At 37.2% G+C, this 18,789-nt stretch overlaps 1 protein-coding gene across 1 annotated transcript in view; it reads left to right on the top strand.

The window, feature by feature from the left end:
• The first annotated feature begins 10,788 nt into the window (after positions 1 to 10,788).
• The window catches only part of nfatc3a (nuclear factor of activated T cells 3a), a 58,876-nt gene continuing 50,875 nt past the window's right edge, over positions 10,789 to 18,789 (top strand). Inside the window, 2 exon segments of the mRNA XM_008405477.3 lie at positions 10,789 to 12,061; positions 12,063 to 12,112. Of these exon segments, the coding sequence (XP_008403699.2) occupies positions 11,940 to 12,061; positions 12,063 to 12,112 (172 nt within the window). The 5' untranslated portion in view covers positions 10,789 to 11,939.

Raw genomic sequence — 18,789 nt, 5'->3', positions numbered from 1 at the left:
TTTGCTTGGATCATTGTTTCTTTGCATATGTAAATCATCTTGGTGTATATGGTGACCTGGATATAGAGTATAAATGAACAAAAGTGAAAAATAATAAAACAGCGTTTAAAGTAGCCATAAGAGTGCATAAATTGGGAAAAAAAAGTTTTATATTCTTACTTTCATTTCAGATTGTTGTTGTTTCACACAACAAAATAACTGTAGATTTGTTATGCATTCTCATTTGTTGTTGGTTGCAGCAAAGTGGGAATTCCTTTTCAAATTTCACACTGAGTAGACTGTAAGTCTGCTTGTAACTTGGCTTATATGGAGATCTGGGGAACAAATTACATGTACAAAGAGAAGTGCTTTACACGAGTGCAAATAAGTTGGAAAAAAAATAAAAACGTACTTTTGCTTGGAAATAAAGACCACAGGAAATGTGATATTGATGCTTTGAGCTGCATTTGTGAGCTGAGAGCTTGTCTGTACGCCCACATGCATCGAGCATATGTGCGCCGTGTCTGTGTAAGAAAAATAAGAGGGTGTTATCTGCAGAACCTTTAAAAACAACAGCTGAAAATTTATGTTTTGTTAACACCATTTTCAAAGAAAATCTAAATGATCTTTTGGATTTTAATTATTAGAACAGCTCAAAGTTATTTATTTAAAAAAAAAAAAGCTGGCATGGAATTGATCATAAATAATATATCTCAGTGGTTGATTTTTACAGCGGGGCGATCATTAAGATCAAACAAGTCATTGATCTGTTACAGCTGGAGTGAACGGCAGCCTTTATGTGTGTATGCATAAAAGTTTATAACTATGTTTATCAGTGTTGCATAAACCTTTGGTAAAACATTACACACTTGTTTGACAAAGAAAGGTCTTGATCATCCACTGAGAATCATGTGCACGTGTGTAACTACACACATGTGTTTCTAAAGAGTGCGTACTTGCTATAAGTGATTAGTTGGGACTATAGCAGCAGGAAATAACTGTTCAGTAACATAAATGCTGTCAGTCAAGATGACAATCAAAGCTAGAAACCCATTGGAGCCTAAAACTGCGTCACCTTCTGTGTTGTTTACCCAATAAAGGTAAACTTCAGGAGATTGATGAGCTAGAAGAGGTACAGAGGTTAAAGGGAGTGGAACATCTAACCTACGGACAATTTTACTGTTGCTTTGTTCTTGCCGCACTTGTACCCTTTCCTTTTGTCAAGTAGGAAACAATTAGTAATGTCTGGTGATAGCTGACATGCATTATTTACTGCTTGAATATGCAATCTGAGAGCTATATATAGTCAAAAGCAAGTGTGCCATTGCACAACGGCATGACGATGACATCATCCCACTCAATTCAACTAAGCCACGCAGTGTGTGGCAATAAATAGGTACATAAACTTGCTTTTTCAGTTAGGTAAAGTATAAGATTGAGGGCACATGGGATAAGAAAAATGTTCAAAGGGGCAAATTTATCATATTTTTGGATGTGCATTTATTTTTATGTTAATCTGTGCTGGTTTTGTGGTGAAAGTGGGACATCTTCTTTGAGGCTTATTTAGAAGAAACAGTGACTCCCACAGTGTCATGTTTTGGTAAGTGGACTTCTCGTCAGATACCAGAAAATAAAATAAAAAAAGTGATAATTTCATTGCTGTTGTTGTTTTTAATAAATCCAAATACAGCCCATTCTATTTTTTGGCAGTTAAAAAAAAAACATTCAAGATTTTATTTGTCTTTTCAAATAACAAAAAACAAACTAACAATAAAATAATACCAAAAAAAAAAACAGATGCAAAAAGAAACTAGAATTGGACCATTTGTGCATACTGTCAGTGCAGGACACACTTTTGCTTTGGTGCATCTCCAAAGTGTTGCATTGGGTGCCACGCCCAAGGGTGATAATCATTTTGGGAATTCACCTTATTTTTGGAGTTTCATCCATTTTGTATGCAACTTTGTTGCGATCCAGGCCGATCTCGAAGACATTTCCTACTCAATTTATCATCCCGCATTTTTATTACCCTTTTGTTGTCCTAAGTCTTCAGATTGTAGCCCTCTGTTTACAATTAAAACAAACTGTATTTCATTTATTCATTTTTTGTAAACATTAAAAAAGCATTAAATTGTTTACAAATAAGATTTTTACCCCTCATCTTGATCAATCTTGTCCCATAGAATCACAAGTATTTGCAATCGTCAGAAGAAACTGTTAAAGCTTAAATATGAAAATGGCAGGTGCCGGGACAAAGTGGTACACACTGGGTGATGAAAAGTTTTTCTATTGATACAAAATGGTAAGGGAGGAAATAGAAATGTGTGAATAGGAAAGAAGACTATAAATTGCCCTAAAAAAAAAACTAAAACTCTCATCCCCGCCATAAATGGTCAGTGATGTCATGGAGGATGCAAAAATATTACTATTATTTCTACCTGACTTTTTCTGCACAAAATGGTGCTGTCTACTGCGGAAGGTTTTGACAAGAAGATTTAAAGCATTAAATAATATTTTTTATAGCCAAATGCATGGAAATAATATATATTATTATTACTAGGGTTCTTTCAATTAATTTTCCCATTATCTGTCTTTTTCATTTGTCACTTGCCTCAAGTAGGAAACTGAACCAAAATTGAATATTAACATCATCTCTGAACTGATGTATAATTGAAACGATTCATATGTAAGATTTGGACATATTTTAGCATTGAAGTTCATTTTTCATGGAAAACTTCAGTACAACAACAAAACAAGCTCACGTGCCATAGTTTAAGGTCAGAACTTGTTTTTTAAAATAGGATTTTCCTCATTAGAAACCAGTAACCCAGTAACCAAAGGTTTGGTCATTTGTTGTTTTAATACACAACATATTAAATTTTCTTTTTTCTTTCAATTAAAACAAAAATCAAAAAAGAGAAAGAAAAATCACATGACATTTTTTGTATTTCTTAACAGACACCTAATTCTACGAGACAAGCCATCAAAAAGTCACACTGTAGGAGGCGCTGTTTTGCCCCATGTAGTACATCGTCACCAGAAAACAAATATAGCAGAAAACACAGCAGAAAACAAAAAAATTAAGTAAATGTATCTCTGAAATTTCGCTTAGTCTGAGCGAGTTCCTCTTAAAGAAGAGGACGAAGAACAAAAGCAACTTTTCGGCATTGGTATCGCATCTGAGCCCGTCGTTGAAAATGGTCATCCATAGACATGTCTATGACCCTAACTACATAATAGCATTGACGTCATGGTGTTGACTTGTTAGCGCAAGTGGTTGAGTGAAGCGAAGAAGGGGCAAATTTTAATTTCTCTTCGAAAGGTATTTAATATCCATCCATCACCCTGGAAACAGGACAAACAACCATGCACACACACGCTAGGGACAATTTAGACAGACCAATTAACCTAACAGTCATGTTTTTCCACAGAACATGCAGAAGGACCGGGGCCGGGAACCGAACCCAGAACCTTCTTGCTGCAAGGCAACAGCTCTACCAACTGCGTCACTGTGCAGCCCGTATTTAAAATCTTTATTTTAAATATTAATGAAAACCCAAATTAAAGGTTCTGCTCATCCTTTTTTGGCAACAACGTCAAAAAGGAAAAAAAAGGGAAAAAATATAGGACAATATTTCAATGCAATACTTTATATATTGAAACAAAGAAATAGATAGAATTACTACTTGTTTTCTGTTTTTCATCTCATACGAACCTCTTTTTTTTTCAAAAAAGTGCTAAAAGGAGCTTAAATTATTTTTGTATTCCAGTTTTCTAGAAAAAGGAAATTGTGATTTATTAAGAAGTCTTATTGACAATCTGATGCGATTAATTTATATTAAGGACGTGTTATTGTATTTTTTTTTAATATTATCATTTAGGCAAACCATTTAAACAAAGCTACATGTTAGGGAATGCTAAAGGTGTATTTGTAATTGTTTACTAATTAAATTGCTTATAAAGGCCGATTAAGCGAGCTCGTGTGCGTGCCCTGTGTTGTGTCTGCTGACGTCAGCGCTGGAACTGCCTTGTCACGCGGGGTTAGTAAAAGTTGGGATCGGAGCTCCAGGGAGAGAGGCAGAGAAACAGACAGGAGGGAGAGGGAAGCCGACAATTAACACGGGTATTTCTGCAGCCGTACAGAGAGCGTTAAACAAGAGGAAAACGCGGGTTTATTGTTAAGGTTTGCGGGGAAGACAGAAGAAAGCAGACAAGGAGAGGCAGAGGGGGCAGGCGGCTCTCTCTGAAAGTTCAAGCCAGAATTTCGCTCGTTAACTGCCGGAGGAAGAGACGGAGAGAGAAAGAAAGAGAAGAGCCCTGTGAGCTGTTGCTGCTTTTTTTTTTTTTTTTTTTTTGGATTTCGATTTTAAAGCGAGAGTGCGCGTGTTAGAGAAAGCTTAGTTAAATGAACAAAAGTCTAAAGTTTTGGCGCCGTGGCAGTCGGTAAATGTTGTGACATTTTCGGACGGCGCAAATTGCTCCTAGCGGTCGTCGACGGTCGAGTGGTGGAGGGGGTGAGAACCCGAGCTGTCAAACCCGATGACTACTGCAAACTGCCCCGGGAATGAGGAGCTGGACTTCAGACTGATTTTCGGAGAGGACGGGCAGCAGCAGCCTTTAGGCCCCGCAGGTCAGTGCGTTTTCACTCTGCACACACACACACTCAACACTGTGTGTTTGTAAGTGTGGGTAGTAAAGTTAGGGCTCAATATGTTCTATCATAATTTGCACATCAGTTTGTTGCGCGAGCTTTTCCCGGCAACTTTTGCTTGCAGTAACAAAACAGAAAATAACCAGTCTGAGCGCCATACTGATAATTTATAATGTGCACATTATTAAGTCATTTTATCTGACACTGTAAGACACGTCCACACTCCAGCTGTCATTAGCTTGCTATGCTAAGTTCACGTGTTAGCAAAAAATACAAGATATTGCCACTCAATGACAAAGTTGAGAGTTTTAGCTGTTACAGACCTGTTGGTTGCAAAGGCTTTAATGCAAAGTGGTGGCGGGGAAAGCGTGGGAGGCATAACCCCTCTAACAGTCAAAAACATGCGCCTACCCCCACATTGCACATTAATTGATCAGCTTATATTCTTCTTTAATAAATGTTGGTGCTTAAAAAAGTTTCTTAAAAAACTCGACTAGTTTTTCTAAGACTGCTTTATGTACGCTGGATATTGATATCCACACACAATGGGGAAACTGCTAAGTAAATCTTTATAAAGTGATCAATTTGAAATAACTGATTATTGGATAGCATGTTTGCATAATTTAATGTCTTATTCAGAAAACAAAAGCCTAACGGAAAGATTATATTGTGCTCATTGTAGGCGTTTGTTGACTCTGCAAGGGGGTTACAAAAATTATAATAACAATAAAAAAAGCAACCCTTTTGGCATTATGTTCAGTTTTATTTTGAATTGTCATCTTTTGGCCATCCGGCTCTTGTCCTAATCTAACATCTTGCTGAACTTAAAGTCATCGGCTGTGTTTTAGTTTGGTTGATGTGGCATATGTGAGGTATGCCTGAGCGGGAACAGCCTGAATGTCATTGTACCACATTTCTGCTTGGTAAGAGAGGCTCTTGTTGTCAAAACTTTTATTACCTTATTTACAAAATAAGTCAGGGCGAGAGCAGAAATGGAGTTGCAGTGTTTTAAAAACAGTTGTGACTGGAACGGATAACTGCATGTGTGGTTTTCATGTATTTAAGACATTTCCATTGTATTTTTAATGGCAAAGAGAATTTGTTTACATTTCCCAAAACTGTTAAATGTTCCTTAGTATGTGTAACTGCAAAGATCTAGAAGAGTTCAAAGAATATCTATGAACGACTTCAAGGAGAGCAAATTGTGCAGCATTGCATTTATACGTTGGAACTTGCAGAGTGTTAGCAGATTGCATCTTTCCCACCTTGAAACAAAATGACGTAGCTTCAGTGAAAACCCATTATTAAAAAAAAAGAAGTCTGATAAAAACTGCAGTTCTGTTTTGATTTCTTTTAATCAAAACGTCACATTAGTAAATCCGAACGATATCATAAATATGGGCCGATATGAGATTCTAACAGTACGATTACCTTGAGTAACTACATCACATATAAACTGCACTAACACAAAAATGTATAGCATAAACTCATTACTCTGAATTCAATACAAAAATATTCATGCTCCTGCTAAATAAAAATATAGCATATCAGCTATTAACAAATATGTTCTAAATATTGTAACATTTTTGTTTTGGCATTTTGTCTATGATCGGCAGACTTGAGCAAAAACTATAGTATGAAGGAGATGTAACCTTTTAGAGTGATGGGGGGGTGGCCTCTCTCAGTTGTCAAAACATTAGAAATATCTGGATAACTTTTTTGTGAACATGAGAATAGTGTTGTAGCCAGTGCACAGCAACATGTAGGGGAGGGGTAGCACTGCATTTTTTTAATACTACACAACCACACTTAAAATAAAATGTTGTACTCTTTCTGGCGTCTTAGAAGAAGTACTTTAAACCGTAGGAATGATTTCATGTAATTCTCTGTGGTTTTCAAACAGTAACATACTGCACATCTTATACTTTGGTACCGTTAAGCGGTCTGCGTTTTGTTTCATAATGAGAATGGAAGTAATGAGGAGGCGCACAACATTATTCTATGACCAGTATGAGTTTGAAACATTCTTGTGCCTCTTAATACATCTTTTTATATTTATTATTTCTCCTCTTTGGACTACTAGAACTTTATTTGGAAATAATTATATTTTATCAATAGAGTTTGTTGGCTCCACTGTTGGCTCCATCACCACATACTTTCTGTTAAGATTGCTTCCCGAATCTTTGAGTGCTTTGCATATATTGTGTGCTGTTTAACCATAACACCAAACATGTACGTAAAATAATACTAGTTGTTCTAAACTGTTCAAATTTAAAAGAAAAACTATAAATTAAGCATATTGCTCTGGCAATTCAGTGGATCTCTATTCAAAATTCTTCTTTACTTTTGATTTTGGCCCCCGCAGCTCACAAAGCTACTGCAAATGTAGAAAAACAATACAATGTTATTCCTAAAATGCCTCCAAGCTTTGCATACCAGGTATTGTCAATTATTATAATTGTATCCAATAAATCCTCAGATTTTTTTATATTATTATTATCAAAAACCATTGCAAAGTCAGAATGCAGAAAAAAATATAAACAGAAAATAATAAATTTTTCCATTTTAAGTTGAATTGATGCCACTTAAAACTTATAATGACGATTTCAATTATGATCAAAATAATTGCAAACTTAAATGCATGGCATTTAAAGTTGTGTACATGTAACCAGGTTACACGTACACAAATCAAAGCTCTCTGCACGTCTTTCATTTATCATATATACATTTTAATCCCTGTCTTTCTCTTTATGATGGTAGACACGCATCATAAAGTGTGTCCAACCCCCTTTAGGACAAAATCTGGACAGGGTGTTGCTCATTGTGACTCTCTTATAGTTTTGGTTTCCTACTTTTCGTACAGTGATTGCACTACAATCCACAAAGAAGTTGTCCTTGTTATCGTCAACTTTGACCCCCTTTCTGCATTCATACCTTTCCAAACAGAATGGTCAGGGCACAATGGAGGCAAAACATTGTGCCTGTCAATGTACATTGTGGAAAGCCTGTGATGGCAAGCTTGTCTCAGATGTCACAAGTGTACCATGCTAAAAAAGATGCTTTGGGTTTAAATCTAAATAAAGGTGAAACTGTCCCTTAAAGGGGAACCTACAAGGGTAAATTTCTCCTGATATAGGTTGTTTCTACCCAGTTTAATCATTTTGGAGGCCAAGGTTGTATAGGTGATGGAAATATTTTACAGATTAATCATTATTTAAAGTAAACTAGCAACTTAGAAATTATAGTCAAACATCTCTGTTAGTTATTGAACGTTTCAGAGATCTACTGTGAAAGAAATCACACATGGACAGAAAAATGAGGATATTGGATGATTTTCCTAGCCAGCAACACTTGAGATACACGTTTATATTAAATTACACTTGAAGATTTGTCTCAGAATTACTATAAATTGTTTAGCTAAAGTTTGACGTTAATTATTCTTGAAACAGTTTTTTTTATTTTATGCAAAATTGTATGACTACATAGAAATATGTGTCATGATTGAAATCAAGATGACACCATAATTGTGAGTCAAATGTCAAGTATTTTATTTTAACATATTTTCAAGAGTAATGCCAAAACAAATGCAAAAAAAGACTTGTGTGCGTGCGTATGCGAGTTATGGAGACAATTTCATACCCAGCATATGTTAATAATGGCAGACAAACACAAGAGAAGAGGTTCCTCAATTGTAGGATATCTTCAAATTATGAAAATACAAGAAAGACTCAAAACAATACGGAAACGTGTACTTTCAGATGACTATTTAAAAAACTATCCTGAGTCAGATGAGCACGGAGTTGCGGTGCAGTGGGAAAGATGATTAAAAGTGACTGATGATGATGTTTGCAGCTTATTTGCTTTAATTTATCGGGGAAAGATTCTTGATTGACTTCTAAGAACATACTTATTATATGCAACCCACTGTTGAACTCGTGTTAGGTTATTTATCAGCAATAAGCTCAAACTTCATTTATTTCATCTGTGGTTTGAAACAAATGGAACAAGTGAATTTCCTGCCATAGCCTTTTCATTAAACTTGGATCAAGTAAAATAACTCCAAGGGTTTGGCTTTTGCAGTCTTAAATCAACTTTTCCTCTTGATTTAAAAAAAAAAAAAAAAAAATGAAGTTTGAATTGGCATTGGGACGAGGAGGAAAAACTTCATTTGGAATATGCATTGGAATAAAACCTCTGCTATGCAAGTGGTTTTCGTCTGGTTTTGACTGTATTGCTCCGCCAAAAGTGGGAGTCGAGTGAGGGTGGGGGTGTCTGTCTGAATTAATAACTGGATAACCCGAGAGCAGTAATGGGGAATTGCTCATTTCTGACTTAATCTCCTCCTGTGAAGGTAAATCTCATTTTCATAACAAATGGGGGGGGGAGGGGAAAATCTCATGAGAATAACTGAAGTTTCTATTTCCTTGAGTCACTCGTTGTTAAAGTCTTCACAACTTTTATTCAGTATACTTTCCAAAGAAGCATTTCCCTTTCTTAATTTTTAGTAGTCTGTTTTATGAATCTTGTTTTTTTTTTATTCTCAGCCTAAGCTTGTTGTCAACCCAGTGTCTTCCTACGCATATCTAGGAATGTACTGAAGCTCATTGCGATGTTAGAGTACTGTACACCACAATTGTCTGTTTATCTTTTATGTTTTCTTCTTTGTCTGCTTGCATGCGTGTCTCGCTCTGCGTTTTCTTATTGTTCAGGAAACGACTTGTTCTTTGAGGTGAAATATTCCACTCTTCAATTCACAGGCACTGGGCAAACCTACTGTAAGGGATTTCCCCTGATATTTTAAGGCGAAATTAAAGAACGATTTTGCCAATTTCATTCATCATTACTCTTCTTTTTTTTCTTTTCTTTTCTTTTGCTAGTTCTGTAACGCTGCCCTGCAAAGATCTTACAAAAACAGAAGTCACCGTCATTTTTAAGAAAGTCAGCACAAAATGTCTGAATATACTAAATCTGTTACCGACTGGCTTCAATGATCATTTGTTGTGCTTATATATATTTTTTGTTTGATAAGTTTGGTGTTGTAAAACATGATAGTTTCTTTGCTGTATTTCTTATAAAATTTCACAAAGCAGGTTTGAGTTTAGTCGATGTATTTATAAACATTATTATTTTACCTTTAGTTATACAGGTTAGCCTCACAGATCCACAATTTCATTTTCAAAACTGGTACAGAATACATCACACATGTCATTAAAGTATCCATGTACAATATTTGTATTGCAAAGGACTGTTTGAAGTACAATAATTGTTGTCTCTCTTTACTTATCTTAAATATTCAAACACCATAATTGCATATTGCACTCGGGTTTAAGTGTACTTCCGATTTCGCTGCATTTCACTTTAATAGGTCCTAAAAACATCTCTTTATTGTATTGAACTAAAATTCACTTTGAATTGGTAATTTATTTAAATTAACTTGTGAACTTAGGAATATGAATCACATCAAGTCATGGGTAGACTAAAGATTGGCTCCCTTATTGTCTTGTTTTGAATGCTAACTTAGTTTTTCAGCCTCTGTCTTTTGGCCACAAACAGTTTTTGAAGAACTGATGACTGTTGAAACAAATAGTGACTCCACATGTGTCTCCTTTGCACAAACAGATGAAACCACTTACCAGGAATTTCATCCATTTATCCAGTCTGAATTAAGGTGAAAGGACTGTGACTAACTAGTCAATCCCAAGGCTAGAAGAGGAACATGTACAACTACAGTAATTATATAGCGCATGTGAACATAGGAGTTCAGAACGGATAAACTTACAAAAATCAATTCTATGATAAACATGTTTTCACGTTGTTTGATATTAACAGCCCATAGAAGTAACATCAAGCATAAACAAATTTTATTTACATTGGAATGTTTTTTGGGGAAAAACAAAGACACTTTATGATTGTATCGTGAACCACATGCTCTTTTTGAAGCATGGTGGTGTGATTATTATGGTCGGTGCTTGTTTTGTTTCGACAACCTTTAGAAAAATATCAGAACATCTTTCAACAACTTCAATTAGCAATGCAATAAAGACGCAAGAAATTAAAGAATAATGGAAGTATAGCTAGACAAATATTTAGGATTGGAGATCCAACACATTTATATCTAAATTTCTTTAGGCTAGAGACTGATTAAAAAGAAAATTAGACGACCTGCTGCGATCTTCCTTGATGAATGAAACCACGTGTTGTTAGATATGTGAGTCATTTAGCATATGTGACTAACTATGTAAAAATCAGTGTCAGTTGATGGTTATTCACTTTATAAATTTCTGCTGTCATTGTGAAACAAATTCTTCTGAAAGTGGCGGCACTGTCAACGGATGAGTGATGTTTTTGCTTACAACAAACAACTTCAAAGTTTTGTTCTTTTCCTTTTTATTGTTTTTATTAAGTAATCCAAAGATGCATTTAAATTCACAGAAGATCTGTCTAATTCTTGACTTCAAGCTGTTTTGTTACTGTTGATGTACACTCTGTGTTTTTCTTGAAGAGAGGAAAACATAATTGATTCAGTGCTGAAGTAGACAAACGTGGATAAGGCAGAACAGGATTTTGTGGTGGACTAATTGGGGGTTAGAAATAAAGAAGGGGTGGGCCAGCAGTGCCGCTTATGGGTGACAGGGTAGTAGATCCGGTGTAGAGGTGTCTGGCTTTCTGCCCGATCATACCATGTGGGGTTCAGATGGTAGGGAGGAGTGATACAAGAGGGGGGCACAGCATGTCTAGCTGCTGAGAGAAAGACAGTGTTTTTGTTCTACTTAAGCAGCCTAATCTGTCTTTTTTCAAATTTTATATGTACTTGCTATTGTTGCTGTCATAAGGCAGGAAGTTTTTTTTTTTTTTTTTCCCCCCTCCCCGTTTATTGTTCATATGGTAGCAAAAACAGAGTTGCAGACCTGCCACCAGGACGCCTCAGGCTTCTTTCCTCTTACGGCTCTCTCAGGATATGAAAGAAACCACGAGTGACATCAGAGAGGCTGATCTAAGCTAATGAAATATCCAGATGCCAGCAGTCACCAAAACCACTTAGTGACTAGTCAGGTTTGATTTGCAACTGTTATTGAGCTGGGGCTTCTTCTTTTTTTTTTTATACCAGCGCAGTTGTTGCTGTCATGTTTGGATGTAAAGAAATGTCAAGCAGATGATTTTATAACGGTGAAATGTTTAAACTGAGAACAAGTAACGGACAAAGCGCTTTTGCCCTTGTGCCTGTTATTGTCATTGCTCTACTCCTGTGAGCCAAGAGCACGATCCTCCTAGTCCTTGTCGTGGGAAAGACTGAAATTACATCGCTCTCATGGTGGACTATTTTGAGCTCCCAAAGAGAGTGGCAGAGGGCAGGCGGCAGGTTCTAGTGACTACTTTGTACTCGGAGCAGGAGAATCCCTGTTGTCCCAGCAAGTCTGCACTCTTCGCCATTTCACTGTAAGGAGGAGAAGAGTGGAAGTATGCTTTGCGCCACATCGCCAGGTGAGTGTGGCGGTAGTCCTGTATTCTAGCCAAGTGTTGGTTTTATGAACAGGAGTCAGATGAGAGTCTTCTAACAGCTGTTTAGTACAAAACGACACATTCAGAAATGATCAAAAATGTGATCACATTTTCCTGGGTTAGGAGATGACAAGAGAAAACGCTGCCATTTTGTACTGATTATTTTCTTTTTAAATTTCTGATTCTGAAGTTTTTGTTCCTGGATTGAAATACTCTAAACATATTTTTATTCTCTCACTAAAAGTTTGATTTCAAAGGTTTTTATGTTTCCATTGCTTGTTGAGCAAAAACAATTAAGAATTTTATATAGAAAATTTAAATAATTAAAGAAAAGCAAATTGTTTCAATTGTATTGATGAACAAATTTTAATCGAACTCAGGTTTTAACTAAGACTGGAGACAAGTGCTTATGAGCTTACAGTTGTATCAATTTAAATGTAAACATTGGGAGGTCAAAGGTTGGAAAGTATATGGTCGACGTCTAGAGTCAGATCATCATGTGGGTGCCCCCTAACCCCGCAGAAATGAGGGGGTCCCGGCACCCAGCATGATGAATGAGACGTTTGTTTCCTGGGGTGAGGCATGAGTAACTATGCAAGGCATCTGTCTAGTTTAAATTTAGTGTAACTCAAGCTACTGTTGGCTGCGCTGCATCAACATGTCAGAGTTTGTATTACAGCAGAGTGAAATCTGTAAAACTTCTGCATCTACGGATTTTTTTCTTTTTGCGTTCGTTTATATAGTGAGGAAATAACTTAAATGTTGAAATGACTTCTTTAAACCACAGACTATCTGTGGTTTATTTGCAAAATGGCAACAGAAACAGTCCCAACAGCTATTCTATGTATTTTTTTTTTATCAATTTGAAGCTATGGTTTTGTAATGTCTTTCAACAAATTGATGAAACCAGTGTAAACTAGTGTGACTGTCTCATTTCCTCATTTCGAGACCCCTTATGTTCAGTCCACAGTGAGGGTCAACTCAAGTAATGGGAACCAATGTTTTTACACTGTCCAATAAAATCCTACATTTACATCAAAATTTGTGTTGTAGCTGGCAGCACTGTTGTTCCTTTTTTGCTAGTTGAAATGCACCAGAACCGTCAAGGAAAAAGATGTGGAAAAGCTTACAGAGGTTGCAAAACAATCTTTCAAGTTTTGAATATTTCAGAGCATTTCTTGATCTATCATCCGAAATAGAAAAGTTTGCCAGAACACTAATTCTACCAAGATTTTGCCATCAATTTAAACTGAAGAGAGAAAGACGTCTATTAATCATTGATGCGTCCAAAAGGACAATGCTAACTCTGGAGGAGCTACATGGAAACAAAAGTAGGACAACTATCTGAGCTTCTTCGGTACCGGTCGATCTACGTTCCCACCCTCATCTATGGCCATGAGCTTTGGGTCATGACCGAAAGAACGAGATCACGGGTACAAGCGGCCGAAATGGGTTTCCTCCGCAGGGTGGCTGGGCTCTCCCTTAGAGATAGGGTGAGAAGCTCGGTCATCCGGGAGGGACTCAGAGTAGAGCCGCTGCTCCTCCACGTCGAGAGGAGCCAGTTGAGGTGGCTCGGGCATCTGGTAAGGATGCCTCCTGGACGCCTCCCTTGTGAGGTGTTCTGGGCACGTCCCACCGGGAGGAGGCCTCGGGGAAGACCCAGGACACGCTGGAGGGATTACATCTCTCGGCTGGCCTGGGAACGCCTTGGGATTCCCCCGGAGGAGCTGGAAGAAGTGGCTGGGGAGAGGGAAGTCTGGGCCTCCCTTCTGAAGCTGCTGCCCCCGCGACCCGACCCCGGATAAGCGGAAGAAAATGGATGGATGGATGGATGGACAACTATCTGTTCAGTCTTCCAACTGTGCACATGTGCTGAGGAAGATGAATTCCTCAGATTAGACAATTGTGTAATTTTTTGCCCCATATGCAAGTGTGACCTAAATATGTGGTGAAAAAAAAACTAACATTCCTTCTTACTTAGTGAGAAACATTATGGTGGCAGCATTATGCTGTGGGGACACCTTTATTTAGTTGGGACAGGAATTTTGTGCAGAAATGATTGAAGTAAGATGGATAGAGGTAAATAAAGGGCAATCCCAGAAGAAAAGCTATCCACACTTGAATTTAATTTACAGTTAGTGGGTTGAAAACTGATGCTGTCGATCCAGCTTGTGCTGTTTTGCAAAGAAGAATCTGCAAACAGTTTAGTCTCCAGAATACAGCAGAGACATCCCTCAAAACACTTGCAGTGAAAAGGTGGTTCTTAAAATGTATGGGATCAGGAAGACTAGATACTAGTGCATTATACATTTTTTTAGACTTTTGTTTGTTGATGTATAGAGTTTTATTCTCCTTCCTCTTCACAACTATACATACATTTTGTAGACAATTTGCATAAAATCCCATTATGTTGAAGTTTAATGTTGAAGGCATATTGATCCTTTTTTAAGGGACTATACTACTTGAATAATGGGCATTTGAACTCCACAATTCTTGTAACATTTGTGAAATTTAAACTTTTTACATTTCACTATATTTTAAACTAAAGAAAATGCAACTATTGTATGGTCCTAAAAGTTTATGCTTTCACAATAACATTTTAGACATTTTAGTCGGAGCATGAGCACTTTTTAAAATACTTTTCACACTGGAAGTGGGAAACCCATTTTAAACCTGTTGCTTGATCGTGTCAAGCTGAGTCTTGTACACCAGCGGTTTGTTTCATAGGTCAAAAAAAACTTGTCTGAAAATGCATCATCTTTCTCCTCTTTTGCCTCAAGAAATCTTTTGGAGACATTTCTAGAGACTCTCAGGTATCATGTTTAAGGATCAGATCCAGCCTCTAAAGTAGAACGATTTGCAAGTACAGATGATAAATGAAGCTACTTCTGTTGGAGCCGTCTTCTGATTCCAACTCACTGCTGTTGAAGTTAGTTATTTGAATATGGGTTAAGATACACACCATCTTTTTGCAGCTGCTAGGATACTGCCTATAATTAAAAAAATGGCAACTATTGCCCTCTAATAAACATAATAGATTTTGAATGTGTGTTCTCAGATCTCGGTGGACTCATGATCTTTTTTTTTAGCAGTCTTGCTCTTACTCTTCTCTACATGTCAACAGAGTCAAACTGCTCTCTACTCAGTCTCAAGTAATCATTGACAAGTGCAGCTCCTTGTGAGCCGCCTCCTTGCTGCCGCTCACTCGTCCTCCTAAATGTGATCCCATACCCTCCCTCTGACAATCTAACAGACACACACTGCATTCAAGCTGCAGCTTGAAAAACTAGCTACTTCCCTTGGTCTCCCAGCAACCAGTACCAAACTTGGGTGCAGTGCATACGTGCATGTCCTTCTCCCCTGCTCTGTACTCAACCCCATAATGAACTCAACAGAACCCTTCCAAGGCCCTTTTTAAAGCTTTATTTTTAAGTTTATCATGCTAAATCAATAAAAATGGTAAAATAATAACTTAAGCTTTGAAAAAGAAACTAATAAATCACTCTGAAGTTGTTCTTTTATAGGTTGATAAAGCTGTGGAGCGGATAAAAATAATCTTAAAGGCTATCTTTACTTAGTTATTGTCGTAGAGCTTCCAGTTGTATTTTCTTTGAGTGGAAACTGCAGTCTTCCTGTTTGCGCCATAATTATTTCCTGCTTGTTTTTCTGTCTTTTTTTGGCCTGACTACTGAATGGGAAGTGCTTCTGTTCTGTTGCAGAAATTTTGATGTTTTTTAAATAGGTGTTTGACCTACAGGCTCTGATCGATGCATGAACTTCAGAATATGTGTGCTTTTGCATAAACTGTGATGAAAAAATTAGGCATACTAAAGCGTTTCTCAGTGGCCTGTGGATCAGCTGTAATTACCGTCCTTTCTTTAAGTCACATTATTTTTAACTCTTGTCTCACTTTCCCTCTGATCTGTTTTTCTTCTGACACCTGTGCTCCCTTGCATTCTCTTACACGAAACAAAAGCACTGTTTCTTTGTATGGCGCTCTGCCTTGATCTCTCGCTCTCTTTCTCCCTCTTCCTGATTGACTTTTTCAGGCACGTGCACAGTCAGCTTCAACAGAATGTTTAAATGTCACTCCTGTTGGCAATGGCCTCTGATGTTATGCATGTCCTCGCTGCAGCGACTGTTCTTCAAATGTGCAGATGCTTTCTTCTACTTTTCTACAGACCGATGGAGACATTTAGCACGTCTTTTGGAAAAGTCAGACATTTCCAAGGTGGGCTGTGTGAAGAGTTTATGAACACTCAGTATCTTACCAGCTGTGTATAACTCTCTAAAAATGCTCAGTTTGCAAAGAGGTCGAAGCAAACATGTCCTCATAGTTGGCCTTGACAAAAAGCACTAAAATTTATCTGTGCCACAGTATTTACACAAACTTGTAGGAGAGAGGCAGTGCTGCATTACCCTTTGTTCGGGCAGTAGGAGAAAGTTGTTTTCCAATTTGTATTTAAGTGAAAAGGTTGTTATGGAGTGCAGAGAACCTCAGTTCTCATTGTAAATAACCACACTTTTATGTAAATAGGCATCTAATTAAACATGACAGTGGTTTCAACTATAAATTGCACTGAAGTTGATTAAAAACTACAAAAATCCAAAGCGTAGTCTGGGCCCTGCTTCTGACTAGCTGTTAGGTTTAGCTTCAAGGCAAAATTAAATACTGTTTAGTCCAAACTGAAGACACTCAAAGATGAACAACTCCATGTAAAGTATTGACTGTGGTATCCTCTGTGTGCCTCATAATATGAAATGCAATGGCAGATTTTTTTTTTTTTTTAGATGGCTGAAAGCTGCATCAGTCTCTGTTTTAAACATGTAAAATAATGACTGCTCATAACCTTTCCACAGAACCCCACCTAGAGAAAAACCCTGTAGTATACCTTGAAGAAGAGAACATTATTTGCATCATTCATAAAGCTGGGATTCTAAAAATGTCTTCCTGTTATGCTACACGCAGGAGCACAAGCTCTTTGGTTTATTTTTCTTGCTTTGTGGGTGTCGCGTATTGTGGGGGTGTATTTAACTTGCACCATTGTGCGGTTCATCTTTGAAAACAGACTTACAAAGGTTAGTCACTTTTTTTCTTTTGCGCTCAGAATAAGGTATTTGACACCTTTCCTCATTTCCCCTTTCATTATAAATATAAAGTTGTGTTTTGCCTGAACAAAACTTTGCATTGCAATGTCAAAGATGTGACCACAACTGTTTTTTGTCATTTAGGATTGTAAGATGCATAGTAAAAACCTGAATAGAGAGCTTCTCAGACGATCACATTAATGTTTCTTAGATGGGTTGATCCTGTTCTGCTGAAGGATCTTTATCTGTTGGTAAATATTTGGTTCAGATGGTTACTTGGCGCTCCGTTTATCCCATAATGTTATCACGGCATGAGATTGTTAATTAGGAGCTTAATTTAGCTGCTGGCATATGTTGGCATTGGCTTAGACTGACATTATTAAGTCTCTACTGGCCACTCAGTCTTAAGGCTTGTTATTATAAGCCAAACATACCATTGCAGATTACAACCCCAAAAGGCTCTTCTTCATTTGTCAGATTAATTTTGTGATGTATGGCATTTCTGTTATATATACATGATTCTTTTATGACTGTGAATATGCTTTCTTGCCTTACTTTTAACAGAACGTTTATTCTGCACAGTTTTAATGGTTATTATTATTATATATATTTTTACCTGGGGTCCCAGGCACATTTACATATAGGGATCAGCAATGAGTTTGGCCCAAACCCAACCAACAAGGATTAGAGACACAGGTGTAGGCCAAGCCTTACAATACGTGTGTGCATGTGCGTCACTGGGTCTGTGTTTAGAAATGCAGGGCACCGGCCAGACGCAGAGTTCTTGGAAAACCTTGGGCGATGGAATTAAATTTACCTTTGTGAGCTCTGCCGGTAATCACTGTATCTGTGGAAGCTCAGAGGTATACATCCATAGTAAAAATGTACAATGTTTTTGTTTCCAAAACCAAAAAAAAGTGCTTGTATTTAATTATAAATAATTTCATAGATAAATTAAAGCCTGTACCAGAGTCATGGCAAAACTTTTTATAATTGGTGAAAAGCTTTACCAGTTCAGGGCAGTCTGTTAACTTTTTTTTTTTTTTTGGTGAAACAGTTCTTAGGAGTACACTTACTAAAAAAATAACGCTTTTAGTTTCTAACAGTTTTTTTGGATTATGACATAAAAGAGGGGACGTAGATTTTCTCTGTTACTCAAATCTGTTACTGTAATAATAGTGCAAAAAAATACAATCAGCCTTTTGTCAGGGGCAACACTTGGCAGTGGAACTGAATTGGCCAATTTTCAGGCTGACTGGTGAGGGACATTTAACACACCACAGCAGATAATTCACACTTTCATTTACATGTCTTTGTTGTGGATATTTCTTTTTTTCAATAAGAAAGACCTAAATACAATTTTATAACCAACATGGTTCCAGGGATAAATCGGAGCAATCAGTTTTAGCTGCACATTTTTTCCCCTTTGGTGATAAATGGAAAAAATGGCAAGGACATAAGTTGTACTTTGGGTGCAGACATATTGTTTTGTGGCTAATTGTTTAGAGGGTCATCATCCTAAATCCGTCTGCCTGGCAACAAGCCTCCGTAGTAGTGGTGTGATATGTTGT

Source organism: Poecilia reticulata, chromosome 3 (genome assembly GCF_904066995.2).
Source record: "Poecilia reticulata chromosome 3, P_reticulata-male-v2, whole genome shotgun sequence".
Lineage (NCBI taxonomy): Eukaryota > Metazoa > Chordata > Actinopteri > Cyprinodontiformes > Poeciliidae > Poecilia > Poecilia reticulata.
The sequence above is the reverse complement of the archived record's forward strand: the minus strand, read 5'-3'. Positions and strand labels throughout refer to the sequence as shown.